This window comes from Periplaneta americana, chromosome 11 (genome assembly GCF_040183065.1).
Source record: "Periplaneta americana isolate PAMFEO1 chromosome 11, P.americana_PAMFEO1_priV1, whole genome shotgun sequence".
Lineage (NCBI taxonomy): Eukaryota > Metazoa > Arthropoda > Insecta > Blattodea > Blattidae > Periplaneta > Periplaneta americana.
This window is the reverse complement of record NC_091127.1, coordinates 10,642,145-10,659,397: the sequence shown is the minus strand read 5'-3', so window position 1 is coordinate 10,659,397 and position 17,253 is coordinate 10,642,145. Positions and strand designations below refer to the sequence as shown.

Below are 17,253 nucleotides of genomic sequence, written 5' to 3'. Positions count from 1 at the left end.
AAATATTGGAGTGCAAGAGGTCAAATGACTTTATTGCCAAACACCTGGCATTAGAAAACAACAACAACATAATTAGGAACATTAAATCCAGACGTTTGAGATGGGTAGGTCATGTAGCACGTATGGGCGAATCCAGAAATGCATATAGAATGTTAGTTCGGAGGTCGGAGGGAAAAAGACCTTTGGAGAGTCCGAGACGTAGTTAGGAAGATGATATTAAAATGTATTTGAGGGAGGTGGAATATGATGATAGAGAATGGATTAATCTTGCTCAGGATAGGGACCAATGGCGGGCTTATGTGATGGCGGCAATGAACCTCCGGGTTCCTTAAAAGCCAGTAAGTAAGTAAGTAAGTAAGTAAGTAAGTAAGTAAGTAAGTAAGTAAGTGAGTGAGTGAGTAAGTAAGTATGTACCTATATATTTAACATTGCCGACTGAAAGTAAGATTGTGACGTTTCCAAAGTAACTTTTAATTTGTAACACAAAAGGAAAACTAAATAAAAAAAAAAGAAGAATCTATAGTTTTATACAGAATGTAAACGATATAAACTGCCAAAACTATAAAGGCAGTACACGTCGGTCTACTGAACAAAATATCTAGTAAAATTTAATTATTTCTTGTCATTTTATTTTTAATTTATAAAATACCATGTTTTTGAGATTGATAGTAGATTGATTATTTGTTTACATTTCGACTGAACATAAATGTTATTGCCAATGACCTGGTAGCCAACACATATATCAGAGTAAAAAACGATTCCTTCAACGTACATACCGGGAAAGGTAGGCTAAATAATGACTGTCTATTCTCTTTTCCAAAAAAGTTAGATTCACAAAACATTTTTTTCCCTGGTAAAACCATGACAGTTACAGAAAAACAACATTTGACTTTTTTCTTCAATTTTCTACCACCAGTACTTATTTTTGGCAGTTTATAGAGTTTACTTCCCATATAATAAATAAATTATATATATATATAGCTAGGCTAAACAATAGTAGCTCTCTTTCACAAACAAAGATCTCTCCACTTTAAAATCTTTTTATTATCTATACTAATAATAAATCTGTAGCCAAAATTTTTCTGGTAATTTTCGACTTTCCAAAAATAATTGGTGTTAATATGTATAATTAACCACCTGAAACCGAAAATCGCTTTTTTGAAATTTCTGTTTGTATGTCTGTCTGTATGTTTGTTACCTTTTCACGCGATAATGGCTGAACGGATTTCGATGAAAACTGGAATATAAATTAAGTTCGTTGTAACTTAGATTTTAGGCTATATGGCATTCAAAATACATTATTTAAAAGGGGGGTTATAGGGGGGCCTGAATTAAATAAATCGAAATATCTCGCTTATTATTGACTTTTGTGAAAAATGTTACATAACAAAAGTTTCTTTAAAAATGATTTCCGATAAGTTGCATTTTTTGAAAAATTTTGATAGGACTGATATTTAATGAAATAAATGAGTTTTAAAATTAAAATAACTGCCATCCAAGGCGGTGTAATGAAATAAACAAATGACTTCGTCTATAAGGGGCCTTGGACAACAACAATCGAAAACTATGAAATAATATAGCCTACCGAGAATGTTTCTGTGTTTGTACGAAGTAATATCGGAAGCTAAATTAACCGATTTATATAATTAAATTATTATTTCACCATTGGAAAGTGTAGTTTATCTAGATAGACATAATGCTATAATGTTATTACAGTAACTTCTGAGTGAATCGAGAACAGGTAAGATTAAAATAGCTTTTTATCCACAGAAAACTTGATAGGCTATTCTGAATATTCGTTTCCTGTATTTCTTAAAATAATGTTTATGTACATATTAAATCTAAATGATGTCAATCTTCATTAAACTATGGTTGCATGTAATAACGTTTAAGAAACATGTTAAAGGAATTATCGTTGCACCAAATGAGTGCTCTCTGGTCCAAAATGATCGCATTTTAATTATTTAAATACAATTTAAATTAAGTAACATATTAAACAATTTATCCTTCTATCAAGCACGAATGTTCCCTGGATCAAAATGTCCTATTTTAATTATGTAATTACTTTATATTTATTTCTAACGGGTGCAGCGGAGCGCACGGGTACTGCTAGTCATAAAATAAAGTTTAACCTATATTATGTGTACTATTTACTGCTGTCAGCTGTTAATTTATAAATAATAGGGCCTAATGAAATAGTTTACTCCTAGCAAAATAAAATCGGAAGTTGCCATGGTAACAGTGAAAAACATATCAATCAACTATGATTTTAAACATGTCTTTTGTGGAGAGGCGTAGTATTATTATTAGTTTTTCCTGCGAGAGGTGATTCGTTTATGTTTATTTTATTAGTTTTGAACGCGATAGGTTTTTGTTTATAACAGAAGAACAGCAGTACTAGGAGAAATAAACAAACATTGTTAAAATGAGTTCAAAAGAGGATTCAGACACTGAAAAAGCTGCAAATTCTGCAATTGAATGTTTAGTATACCATCGAAATCCCGCGTAAGATATGGATGTTTGTAATAAATAAAATCAATTCCATTTTATTTTATTTAATGTGTGGTTCACATTACGCAACCAGTTAGGTAATAGCAGTATTATTACCTAACTGGTTGCGCAATAGCAGTATCATTACCTAACTAGTTGCGTAATGATTTGCTTACAACATTTTTATTAGTGATGTAAAGTCTACATTACATAATCAAAGGAGATAAATAGAAATATACATGTGTTATGACGTTAATAATAAAATTACTTTATCCGTTAATATTCCTTCAAATTTAATAACAGCGTCATAATATTTCACCAGTTAAATTTGATCTCAGTATATAAGAGAAAAACGAATATAGTGTAACTGCCTCTATCATACACTTGCGAAATAAACAATTTTATAGCATTAAAAACTATAAAATTCCCATAAGCTGTTGTAACACAGTAAATGTTTGTTGTAACAATGACATAATTGCTTATTTATTAAATGGTATGTGACGTACAATATTTGTTCCTAAATTAGTTTCCCGATATTCAAATCATTTATTTCAATTATAAACTCAAATATAAAACCAATTCATTGGATAAACTTAGTTGTTAAAAATATAAATGCATGAAATTCCAAAAAAGTAGCAAACCTCCTCGGCTGATGGCAAGTTGTCTAAAGAGTAACGAAAATGCATTGGACCGCTACTGTTGCGTACGGGAGTTGAAATGTTTGGATGTGCCATTGACTCGAGGAGAGCTTTTAACCACTGCTCCTGAAGGCCACGATCCTTCGTCCTCTGAAAAAAAAATCCACAATTTATAACATAAGAGTATAGAAACTAATAAAATACATAAAGGCAATATAATAAAAATAATATTTCTGTTAATCGCTCTTTTAATGGGTAATACTGTTTACACCAGCGTTTCTCAAACTATGGTCCGCGGATCACCTGTGGTCCTCGAGTTCTGCCCTTGTGGTCCTTCAAAAAAGACAGAAGAAAAAATAAAATTCAAACGAATTGCATATCACACTATAGCTGAAAATCTCAGAGTTTGGAAAGGACACATGGCAATCGCCTTTCACTTTTTCTCCCAGTACTAATATTTCATGAAATTTTTTACCCTGCACGTCTACCCACTTCCTACTCTACTCTCAGGAACATAAGAGGGATTTAAAGCACTATGAACTATGAATGTGGCGTTTCCCTGCACATCTGGTGCCGAGCCTGTAACCCAGCCGATTCATAATAGAGGACCGACTTTCTTAATAGTTTTGCCTACACCCAGTCTGCACATTGAAATGGACACGTACTGTACGTCGTACACTAGTAATAGAACGTGCCAAATTGCGTCTTTACTTGTTGAAAATCGGGCACGTTCCTGCATTAATTTTTTTATTTGTTTTTCTAGATGACGATATAAGAAATTTTAGACTCCAACAGGTTTACTTTTTACACTTGCGTGTTTCGTCTCTAAGTGCCGTTTCAATTTCGCGGGTTTCATACACTCGTTTGAAAACACTTCGTAACAAACAACGCACCGAGGTTTTGGTTCACTATCATTGCCACACCAAGTAAATACAAGTTCCAAATAACTCTTGTCATATTTACGAAAATATTTTTTCTTTGAATAGCTACCACTAGGACTAGATATTTCTTTAATGGCACTGTAATTAATATATTCTTCACACACAGCTTCTGAACTATTAGCACTGTCTAAATGAAGCGTATCATCATGTTCCTTTCTTTTCAAAGATCCGGATCGAAGCCAGTTTTCCATTATTTATAATGGGCACTATTTAACAGAGGCATGGACAACTACTAGCGTGTACCACATGAGAAGGATTTCAAACAACTAACTGCTAACAGGCAAGCGATGAATCAACAATGCACAGACTTTGTTATAAGTTACTTGTGATTATATTTTTTGTAGCCAATTACAAAAGTATAATTAATTAATTCTATTTAAAAATACAAGTATACTGGTATTCAAATATGCTACAAAAATGATAAATTTGCTTTCGAAGGGAACAAGAGTAAGGTGGTCAGCGGAACTGTTCTGACTTAAAAAAGTGGTCCCCGCTTCAAAAAAGTTTGACAAACGCTGATCTACACTAAACACTAAGGGCCGTATTCATAGACATTTTTAGCGCGGGCTTTCGGTGGATGATAAGCGTTTTTCGTATTCATAAACCAGTGTTAGCGATAGGATATGATTTTAATTCTGTACTAGTAACCAGTGGATAGCCGGGGCTAGCTTAGTACGCTCGTAGCGCGTGCTGCGAAATGTCTATGAATAGCACCCTTAAACTTTCTTCATTGGTTTTAAGTTACAGTTACGAGAACAGTACAAACAAAACCGCTGTGTAAGTAATGGAATATATTTATAGACATTCTAGATTAAAAATAAATAATGCCAGTGTACCACATTCCTTAGGCCCGTAACACACTTGGCGAGTTCTCGCTATCACAGATCACACCTCGCTATGATCATCTATGCACTGCCTGCATGCAGAAAGCATTTATCTGATTATAGTAATCACTCGTTGGGGGAAATATTATAGGTTATGTATTTACGTATATTGCCGTACTTAAATATATAACCTGTAAGTATATTGTCGTACTTTACAAATTACGTACGAACGCTTTGTTGAATCTGAGTATTCAGATGATGAGAAAATGGAGTTACATGAACATATTTTGTTACTGAAAAGAAGTAGGCCTAAAATTAAAGCCAGAAATATCTGAAAATCACATATATCTTAAGAAAATAAGGGCGAGTTTTGGACACTGGTTTCGATTTGAATGATGATACGTTTAGGCGTTATTTCAGGTTCAATGGACCACAGTTTTTTTTTTTTTTTTGCCATTCATGATATGATAGAGAATTCTTTGCTATATTCTGATTAAAATTACGTAAACTGTTAAGACATATAGATACATTGGCTCTCCGATACATTATTTCAAATTTTTAATCAAAATAAAATACAGCCCTATTTATTTTCAGATAATCTGATATTTGTCCCCAGATTTCTTCTTTAAGTTTCGTGTTTTTATAGTTATCATCCCGTGTGCCATATAAATAGGCCTATGGGTGACATCGTACAAGTTCGATAAGTTTCTGACTGCAATTATCAGCTATCTTTCCTCATTTTCAAATAAAAACAATACAATTCATCGCTACCCGTGATATCTTTTTCTACATTTAATCGTCATAAAGAGTATAAATGTCAAACATCTTTGATAAATGTGTCAAGAAAATTTGCTGAGCTACCGATTCCAGCGAGAAACTCGCGCGAGATTTTTGCCTTGAGCGAGAATCTCTTCCAGTGTGTGGACGTCCATTTGAATCCATGTTATCAATATTTTAATTTTCTCGCAACACATTTCTCGCTGGCGAAAACTCTGCAAGTGTGTTACGGACCTTAAGTTTGGTAAGTATTTCATCTTGTGATAGTCTCAGCATAGAGATACAAGTGATTTATAATGTGGATGTGTACTTACAAGTGTAATAACTTGTGTTCTTGTCACTACTTCTATGGTGTAGCCTTGCGCCCCAGTTGAGGGAGGCCCCCTGTGCGCCCCGGGCCGCACACAGGACGCGAGCCCCATGTTGAGGGAGCCCCGGCACGCCGAGAGGTTGAGGCACTCCAGCTGAGACTTGTAGTACAGCAGCAGCTGGTCCTTGAGGACGAACCAGTAGCGCTTCCAGGTGGACACCAGCTTCTGTGACAACAACAGCAGCACAACATGCAGCTGTGTAGACTTACGACAATGCTTTTATTATAACACACAATTATTCGCTCATCTTTCCAGGCTTACAATTCCCGAAGAGCCTTGCCATAAACCTGCAACGCTTTTTCAAGATCTAATATCTTTTCTAAGGGACTTTCCTATGACTTGGGAATTCGCACGACGTCGGGTCTCCACCTAAGACAACACAGGATATCATATTGTGAAACAGACAAACATACTTACCCTCCGCGAAATTCTAACTCAAGAACATGGCTTCCACGCTCCAACAAAGCTGTAACTTACCTTAGTCGTTGAATAAATGAACGTCCAATAATAATAATAATAATAATAATAATAATAATAATAATAATAATAATAATAACAGACCTAGACTACAAGATATTTATTTATAATTTAATTTTAACAAGACTTCGAATATTAATAACAAAACTGCGCTATTTATTGTTCGTTCTTGACGACTGTTACATGACTAATGTCAGTTTTTAGTTTTTCTGGGGCCAGTGGCTACAAGCATTATTTCGATCGCAAAATATACGAATAGCTTCACTGTTACTGAATAAGCTTTCCACATGACGTGATGTTTCCGTTAGTATTTCCATTGTTTTTTATTTGTATAGGAGAATTGCGGATTACCTTTTCATGACGATGGTGTTCACTATTCTTATGCAAATGACACAGTTTTACTTTTTGGTGGAAAAACCTGATATGATGCATATAATAATTCAAATAATGGACTTAAATTAATAAACAAAATGGTTTGACATAAATTATCTTTCTATCAACGAAAATAAAATCATAATTACTCCATTCTCATTATCTGAAAAATGTAACAAACCTCCTTCATCTATATTAAGTATTAAATTACATAATTCTGCTTGTTGTGTTATACAGTGTAAATGTCCGATTATTAAAGAGTCCTCTGAAGTTAAGTATTTCGGCATAAATTTCGATAATCATTTAAAATTGAACCAATACATTAATTACCTTTGTAATAAATTACGTAAAATAGTAGCCTATATTATTTTGTTTTATTAAGGAATTACTTGTCAATAAGTTTATTACGCACAATATATTTAACTTTATTTCAATCGGTAATTATGTATGGAATTGTAGGATGGGATAGCTCATTTAAATCCAATTTTAATCCACTTTATTTATTACAGAAGAAAATAATTAAAATATGTCTTCATAAACCTATTGATTTTCCACCTCAAAATTTGTTTTTAGACTTTAATGTACTTAACGTAAGACAAATTTATTATATTGTATTAATAAAATTCATACATAAAAATCGAAATAATTTTGAATTGTATTCTCATAGTTATGAAACAAAAGGTAGGCTATGAATTCTTTAAGATCGTTTGAATCAAAATGCAACACTGTTACAGTATTTAATCATAGTAGTAATTTAGGCCCAAGAATATATAACAAATTTATATTTAAATATCCTAATCTTGTCAATTCTAATAGTTCTAGTATTAAATTTAAAAAGTTATGTATGGATTTTATAAAAACTGAAAAATTGTAAATTTAAATTTATATACTATAATTGCACAGTAGACATAAGACAAATTGTATTGTATAATTATTAATTTCAATTCAGGAATCCGCCCCTGAGCACGAGTTCTACTCTTTCAGGGGCAAGCTAAAGTTTTTCTGTATATATTATATTTTATGTTACAATTATTAGCAAAATAATAAATAAATAAATAAATAAATAAATAAATAAATAAACAAATAAATGACACTGTTGCATCTAATAATGAGATCTTTGATTCGTCTATTATTATTATTATTATTATTATTATTATTATTATTATTATTATTATTAGCACTGTTTTTGTAATTCCTTGTTGACTGTAAATCTTGTGCTAACGTTTATCGTGTGCTGAAGAACTGTTATTGGCCCCAGCTGTTGTACAGCACAATAAATAAAAAAATAAATAAATATAAAATAAATAAATAAACAAACAAACAAACAAATAAATGAATAAATAAATAAATAAATAAATAAAGCAGAAACATGTATACAAATTTTGGCTATTTTGAGATGGATTAATTTTGAAAACAGTCGCTTGAATCACCAGCAAATTTACAGATACGAGGTATCACTTCTTAGCCATCGATATAATAATAATAATAATAATAATAATAATAATAATAATAATAATAATAAAATAAGAAATTAGGCCTAATGCTTACCTCGATCGACCTATATATTATCTACACGTAACACAAATAAGTAAGAAATGTAATGTAATGTAATATTCGTATTTATATTTTAGTCCGTATTATTCTGAACTTACATCTGTAGTACTCACTGCAACAAGGTTTAGCATTCAAATTTTCCTAACCGCTTTGTTGATTGTATGACCTGTACAGACAACCATGAAATCGTGATAATGAATAAAACAGGCTGTAATTCCCCGGATATTTATTTTTTAATGGTTTTGAGTTTAGACGGCCGTGAAATCGTGATCTTATAATCTCTCCAACTTGAAATATTTATTTAATGTATATCTGTGCTATCTTAGGAAAAACATTATATGATACACATTTGTAAAGTTATCTTTTTGGCACGAGGGTAAAGTTTGTGAAATGAGGCTTCTTTACGAAATTCTATCATGAATAACTATTAGTTACGCCTACAAACGTGGAGTATGAGAAGGAGACAGCTAATATCTTTGCTCTCTGTTGCTTTCGCAGTGTCGCTCTCTCTGATAACATGCGTCTCAAGCAGCAGCGGACGAATATGTTTAACGACGCTGTATCAACTACTGGGTTATTTAGCGTCAATGGAATTGGTGACAGCGAGATGGTATTTGGCGAGATGAAGCAGAGGATTCGCCATAGATTACCTGACATTCGCGTTGTGAAAAAGCCCAACCACGTGATCAGCCAAAGCGGAAATCGAACCCACGCCCGAGCGTAACTCTGGTACCACTCTGACCACATGACCGGGGAATCCCAGTACTTGTGAATTTGGAGGACATCAGTAGCCTTGTAAATAATGAAACTCAACGATGTCAGATAATTCTGGCGATGGAAGACTTAGGCCCGATTGTATAAAACTCCCTGACTAAAGATCAACTTTGATCGAAGATCGGAAAGTGAACCGAGTTCAGACACTTCTTCTATTGTATAAAACTTTTCTGCGATCAAATTACCTTGGTTCAAATGCAATCTAAGTTCACGTGAAAAGGATTTGGCAACATCGCATAAACAGATGAAGTATGTGATGCGCGGATCATATTGTACAGGTTTGTTCAGTGTTGCCAATCTAGCAACTTTAAATCTTTTTCAACGACAATTTCTTTTAACTTTTATATTGCTTAAATAGGGATTTAGTGACCTTTTTAGCACCCCGTAGTGACAAAATTTAATCTTTCTTTGTTGATAATGAGAAATCTAGCGACTTTACAACTACTTTTTGGCGACTTTCCGTATTACACTCTGTTGGAGACACTGGTTTTTTTTTTTTTTGCAATGTAAATAATGGCGGACAATAAGAAGAAGGTTGACTGTTCTCCGAGTTGTTATCATGTTATGGTGTTTGATACTGCTAAACATAATAAAGCTTTATAAAACGACAATTTTCGTTTAGTAATACAGTTAATTGAACATTTATGAATGTACCTATCATATCCATTAATAATTAATGATTGTTATAAACATAATATAATTATAGGTTATGTTATTTGATACTGCTGAACACGATAGAGCCTTATAAAATATAAGAATGTTTGTGTATTAAGGCAAGAAATTGAAAGAAATATATATATAAATGTACCTAACATATCTATTAATATTAATAATAATGGATATTTTATTTGCACAATCTGTCACTCGTATATTTCAAACAGAAAAGAAATAACTGAACTTGGATCATCTAACTTAATCGGAGAAATTCTTTCAGTCAAAGTTGATTTTAGTTTGAGACAAATTAATCTCAGATTAGACTTTATAGAACACAAAATTCCAAGTTCAGCTGAAACAAGGATCAATTTAACCTCTGATCTAAGATTAAATGGTTTATACAATCGGGCCCAAATTGTTATCATGTTATGGTGTTTGATACTGCTAAACATAATAAAGCTTTATAAAACGACAATTTTCGTTTAGTAATACGTTAATTGAAAATTTATGAATGTTATCATATCCATTAATAATTAATGGTTGTTATAAACATAATATAGTTATAGATTATGTTATTTGATACTGCTGAACACGATAGAGCCTTAATATAAGAATGTTTGTGTATTAAGAAAAGAAATTGAAAAAAAAAATATATATATATATATAAATGTGCCTTTCATATATATTAATAATAATAATAATAATAATAATAATAATAATAATAATAATAATAATGGATATTTTATTTGTACAATCTGTCACTTTTATATTTCAAACAGAAAAGAAATAACTGAACTTGGATCATCTAACTTAATAGGAGAAATTTCTTCAGTCAAAGTTGATTTTCGTTTAAGACAAATTAATCTCAGATTAGACTTTATACAACACAAAATTTCAAGTTCAGCTAGAACGAGGATCAATTTAACCTCTAATCTAAGATTAAATGGTTTATACAATCGGCCCTTAGAATGCTCACGTGTCTTCCAGGCGGCTGGAATACAAGACTCGTTAGCCACGCGTACTCCGTGACGGATACAGTAAAAACTGCAACTTGTACTAGGAGATGACATTAAGCGAGAGCATTGTGTTGGTCCAGATCTGCTGGTCATCGCAAGGCAGCAGCTGTTTTACTGGGGCACAAAGTGAAAGTAAATTTGCAGGAAATGAAGGTAATGGGAGAAAGGAGAAGGTGCAGTAGAATTGTTCCCTCTCCGATGTGTCACTGTGAAGACAAATAATAACAGCGAATGTTAATAGGAAGAAATCTGCCACACAAGCATCTCGCTTACAATTCACCGAGAACTAACATGGAAAATAAATAATGCTCTATTTAACAAAGTTTCTTTATTAAACCTACCTAGGCAATGGGTAGACCATGTAAAGGATGTACCATAAAGAAAGCAATTTTTAATTTTGGCCCAATTAGTTCGCCAGCCCATAATCCGCTCCAAAAAGTGACTTGTTCTGGATACAGCGACTTCTAGGGATCATGCAAGGATTTTCCCAAATCCGGCAATTTTGTTTATTCACATGACCATTAGCCTGAAAGTGTGCCTCATCAGTGAAGATTATTTTTTATGAAAATCACTATCCAATTCTTGTTTTCTCAATATCCAATCAGTAAATGTTCGACGCTTCAAATGGTCCATCGGCTTCAGCTTTTTGTATTAGTTGGACCTTAAAGGATATACATATGCAGATATTTTATTAAAATTCGCTAGAAATTGTTTCTCGAAATGGCTAATTGTTGAGAAAGGCGGCGAATCGACTCCATTGGGCTCGTAGCAACGCTGTCTGACGAGAGCGACATTCTCTACCGATCGACGAGAAAACTGAACTAAATTGTACTGAGTGGAAGTCAGCTGTATACTAATGCTCTAATCTTGATGTTCCTTCTGCCTGTATGATCTGTCCATATTACACAAAACAAAATCTTTCCACGCTCGATCCAGGAGAAATGTACACACTATTCCTCGACAATCGCTTTCGATCTATAACAGTGAAAAACCAACGGTATTTACCTGAGCGAAACCTGTTTCCTAGGGAACACTCTATATAAATCGACATATGCAAATCCCAAAGTGTAGTTTCCTGTTTAATCTCTGCTACAGCGTAGATATTTATCTGTTGTTAATGTGATGTATAGATTTAGTTGAGAGCCGACCAGACGTAATGAAGCCTAACTGATGTCCGTTTAGAAAAAAAAAAAGACGGATGTAAACTCTTTCAGGGCGATAGAGCCACTGATCAGTGTTGCCAGCTCCAAATCGAAAATTTCCTCAACCAAACAGACAAAATTTCCCCAAATTTCCCAAACATGTCTGCGAATTCTTTATTGGTGCAGGAAATTCCGGACAATAGAAAAAAATGGATGATTTTATGAAACGTAACACTGCTGTTTTGTTCATTACAATATCTATAAAACTTCCACTTTACCACAATACTGTTTTATAATATACTTAACCTTCAAACTGTAACTAACAATTGCAACATAACCTAACATATTAAAATTAATCTGAAGGAAACGGACGTTCATGTTTATTTAACATTTTATGGTTAAGCGTTTTGGAATTATACTAGGAATGTAAAAGCACAATATAAATAAAAAAACAGCAACTGCATTCTAAACTTGTATGGCATTTTATATTTGTCACAAAAAATGGAAATTCGGATATTGTTCTTCGCGTTAATGCTCGTGTTATGATTTGTCAATAACTAGCATTCTGATTGGCCTGTGAAAGACGAATCACAATTCACATCAATCGGATAAACAGGACGACAACCAATTCGGAGTAGAAAGAAAATGCAAACCTTATAAATTTAATAACATAATATTTTATTGGAAATAAATTTGAGAATATGGTATTTATAACACGTGTAGGCCTATATCAAAGATAGAAAATATTGCGCATTTCTTTAATGGATTCAAATGAAATCGAAAAATTCCTCAAAACTCTGGTATTCTCTTCAAATCCCCAAAATGTTCTTCTTTACGAAAGTTTCCTGATTTGAGGAAATTTCCCCAAATCTGGCAACACTGCCACTAATACAATATGATACAGAGTTGCGTGTTTAAATGTTTGTTTCTACACGGGGCACAGTATAAGAAGAATCAGTAGGGACAACTCTTGTCGGCACCTTTGATGTTGTTGGTACTAAATTCAAGCTCAGTAAGGTCTAGCTCTCAATGAATCCAACTATGTCGCTAGTATCAAACCTCTATCAAAATATTAGTAAAATATTTATTTATTTTATTGGTCAGTAATACGAATAATCTTGTATGTATATTATCTATCATTAATATTATGTCGCTAGGAAGTCAAAATACTTATATCCATTGTTGACGTTCATGTTCGCACCAAAGAGTTTGTAATACTTACTAGAGACACATACCCGTGAGTGGCAGGCAAGGAAAATGTCACAAATTGAATCGGCTAGCATGCGCCATTAAAGTGAGTGTTTGCGGCGCGAAATTCGGAAACAGTACCACAATACATTGATGTAGTCTGGTGATAGACACTGTTTTAAACATCTTTTACCAAAGATGGATCGTGATTAAATAAATATTAATGGTAGAGGAGCGCTGTATTTATTGAAATATTATATGATTCGCCTATGGCGATATTATAAAAAATAAATTAAATGACCCATATATACTCGGGATAAGTAAGTGAAATATTGAACAATGGAAATGCCAACATGAATTTTCAATATTACCAGTATTGTTTAAGGCCATAATAATAGATATCTACTGTAATATTTAAAATAATCTATATTTTTGTCCTTTCATGCGAAGGAAGAGGAGGGTATATGGTGTTTAGAAAATGTTTAGTGGTGTAATGAGAGCATCAAAATTCTGGAAGCACTGATTTAAAGCAAAATAAGGATAAATTTTTATCATCATAAAACAATCTATTAATTGTACAGTTGACGACCATAGATTAGAGGTCAGTACAGGCTTTTTAATGCAGTAGTAGTAGTAGTAGTAGGCCTCGTAGTAGTAGTAGCAGCAGTAGGCCTATAGTAACAGGAGGCCTAGTAGTAGAAGTAATAGTAGGCTTAGTATTAGTGATATTAGTAGACCTAGTAGTAGTAGTAACAGTAGGCCTAGGAATAGTGGTAACAGTAGGCTTAGTAGGTAGTAGTAGTAATAGTAGGCCTAGTAGTATAGTAGCAGTACGCCTAATAGTAGTAGTAACAGTAGGCCTGGTAGTAGTGATATTAGTAGGCCTAGTAGTAGTAGTAGTAGTAGTAACAGTAGGCCTAGGAATAGTGGTAATAGTAGGCTAAATAGGTAGTAGTAGTAGTAGTAGTAGTAGTAGTAGTAGTAGTAGTAGTAGTAGTAAGAGTAGGCTTAGGAATAGTGGTAACAGTATGCTTAGTTAGTAGTAGTAGTAACAGTGGGCCTAGTAGTAGTGGTAATAGTAGGCCTAGTATTGGTGCCATTAATAGTGATAGTGGGCCTGGTAGTGGTGGTAATAGTAGGCCTAATATTGGTGGTAATAGTAGCCCTAGTATTGGTGGTATTAGTATGCCTACTAGTAGTGGTGGTGGTAATAAATTGGTTGCCATCGGCTATACTTTCAACAATAAACTAGAAGTACATACTAAACTAAACGGGAACATAAATGATTTAATTTATTCTGAAACAAAACAGTTTTATACAGATGCTGTCTGAGGATTTTCTTGTGCACTTTGCTATTACAATCTATTGTAATATGATGGCAACTAACCCTTACGTACATTGTTGAAATAAACCGTATAAACCTGATTAATGTGTTTCTGGAAAAACTTTATCCAAGAAATGTTCCGACATTCAAAGGAGGAACTGCATTTAGAATATTCTTTCAATGCTTTCCTGGGCATCCTACAATAGTAAGCTATGTTAGAACAATTATTTGCGGCGTAGTATTTCACCATTTTCTTATTATTTCCCTTCAAGTGTACTTATATTTATTCATACTCCTCAAATTAGCATGAATTGCTCGCAATCCCGGCGAAGCATCAACTCCCTTTAATGGCGGCCTAACAGCGGTTCAATTTTGTACGCTACACTAGCGCCGTTGGTGTCTCTAGTTATATATTACAAACTCTTTGGTTCGCACTTCACCGCAACGGACGCCGTGATGTATTATGTTGTACTTGGATCAATTTTACCAACATAAGCCTCAAACAGTGACTTGAACGTTAGCGTCAATTAGTGAATATTTTCATGATGATTGCATAAGGAAGTAATTATTATTATGGTTATATTGCCATTCCTTTGCCTCATGTATTTAAAATTATTAAAAGATGAGTAATGAATGTTTTCAGTTACAAATTATGCCAGCCCCGTTGTAGATGGAGATCCATCTGGTGGAGGTTCCAGATAATACACCCGGTTTCGTGACATGCGCACTCAGAATTTGTTCCCACGAAATGACTTAGGTGTCTTTACTGTATGTTCTCTATACTGTACACGGGGTTTCTCTTATCGGTCACGATGTGGCTTATCTGTCGGCAAACTACAGTTGCGGTCTAGGCCTACATAAAAGCAGCTGATAAATCACCTCACAAGAGATGCTGAAAATGATCGTCTTGCTCCGCTACTCCATGGCTACCATGTTTGAAGAAACAAAGTAAGCCTATATTCAGTGTTTTCGGGTTAGCTGACTCAGACTATTGTATTATGCTGGTATTACACTATCAGAGATATAACATGTCAAAGACCTTTTATAAAATATAGATTATAGCCTATTATATAATATATGACAGTGCAATGGGCTTTTTATAACTTTTTAGTAGGTTATTTTACGACGCTTTATCAACATCTCAGGTTATTTAGCGTCTGAATGAGATGAAGGTGATAATGCCGGTGAAAAGAGTCCGGGGTCCAGCACCGAAAGTTACCCAGCATTTGCTCATATTGGGTTGAGGGAAAACCCCGGAAAAACTCTCAACCAGGTAACCTGCCACGACTGGGAATCGAACCCGGGCCACCTGGTTCCGCAGCCAGACGCGCTAACCGTTACTCCACAGATGTGGACCAGAAATTGTATTTTGTATCGTATTGTATTTTATTTGTTAACATTCCATGGTATTCATACATTGCTTTACAGCTAGAATATGGAACAAGTCAAAAAACTTAATACTGCTATAAAGTCTAAGGGCCATATTCATAGATATTCTTAGCGCGAGCTTCCAGTGGATGATCAGCGAACTAACGTTTTTCATATTCATAAACCAGTGTTAGCGATATGATATCATATGAATCCCGTACAAGTAACCAGTGGATAGCCGGGGCTAGTTTAACACGCTCGTAGCGCGGGCTAGCGAAATATCTATGAATAGCACCCTTAATTTATAGTCACAGTTTATACAAAAGAGATTTACAATATAGTCTACGAGTACAACAAAGTTTTAGTATCAATTTCAGGAAGCGCTGTTGAATGTCATGAATTCACCTACAGAATAAAAGGCGTGAGAAATTAAGTACTTCTTTAATTTGGCCCTAAATAGTCTTATGTTTTGAGTTTCATTCTTTATATCTGAAGGGAGGCTATTAAAAATTTTTACTGCCATATAACGCACTCCTTTTTGATAGCACGATAGACTTGCCGATGGAGTATAAAAGTCATTTTGACGCGTATTTATAGTATGAATTGTTAAATTAGTTACAAAGTTTTCACGATTACATACGAGGAAGATTATTAATGAAAAAAATATACTGACAAGCCATGGGCATTATTTGTAGTTTTTTGGAAATAGTCCTACACGAATCCCTAGATTTGGTACCTACTATTATTCTAATTATTCTTCTTGTAGTAGGAATATACTGTTACTATCTGTGAAATTCCCACAGAATATTATTCCAAAACTCACTACCGAGTGGAAGTATGCAATGTATATTGTTTTCAAGGTATTGATATTTACTATCTTTTGCATAGATCTAATAGCGAAACATGCTGAATTTAATTTGGGGGTAATTTTTTTAATATGATTTTTCCAATTTGTTGTTACAGTTGTTGTTGTTGTTGTTGTGTCTGTTAGGGACCTATTGTTAATTATTGCGTAGTAATTTGCGAGGTTGAATTTGGACAGTAGGCTACAGACGTGGACAAATTATTAACAAAATGGACGATTTTTATGATAATTCTGTTTACAAAATTTGACTTTTCAATTTAGACTACATTCGACAATTTTGGATATTTCCATCATTACAGTAGACAGAAATATGCAAATATGTCAACTGTAGTTTAAATTGAAGAGTCAAGTTTTGTAAAAATATATAATAAAAGTCTTCAATTTTGCTAATAATTTGTAAATTAGCAAAATTGTCAACTGCATTGAAGAGTCAAATTTTGTAAAAATATAAAACAAAAATCTTCAGTTTTGCTAATAA

General features: G+C 33.5%; 1 protein-coding gene across 5 annotated transcripts in view; it reads right to left on the bottom strand.

Moving 5' to 3' along the window:
* LOC138708788 (transcriptional regulator ATRX-like) overlaps nt 1–17,253 on the bottom strand; it is a 138,979-nt gene that overhangs the window by 25,463 nt on the left and 96,263 nt on the right. For all 5 annotated transcript variants that reach the window (XM_069838968.1, XM_069838966.1, XM_069838970.1 and 2 more), the window contains 2 exons: nt 5,985–6,206; nt 3,132–3,278 (listed from right to left, as the gene is read on the bottom strand). In XM_069838968.1, the coding sequence (XP_069695069.1) occupies nt 3,132–3,278; nt 5,985–6,206 (369 nt within the window). The remainder of the gene's footprint in view (nt 1–3,131; nt 3,279–5,984; nt 6,207–17,253) is intronic.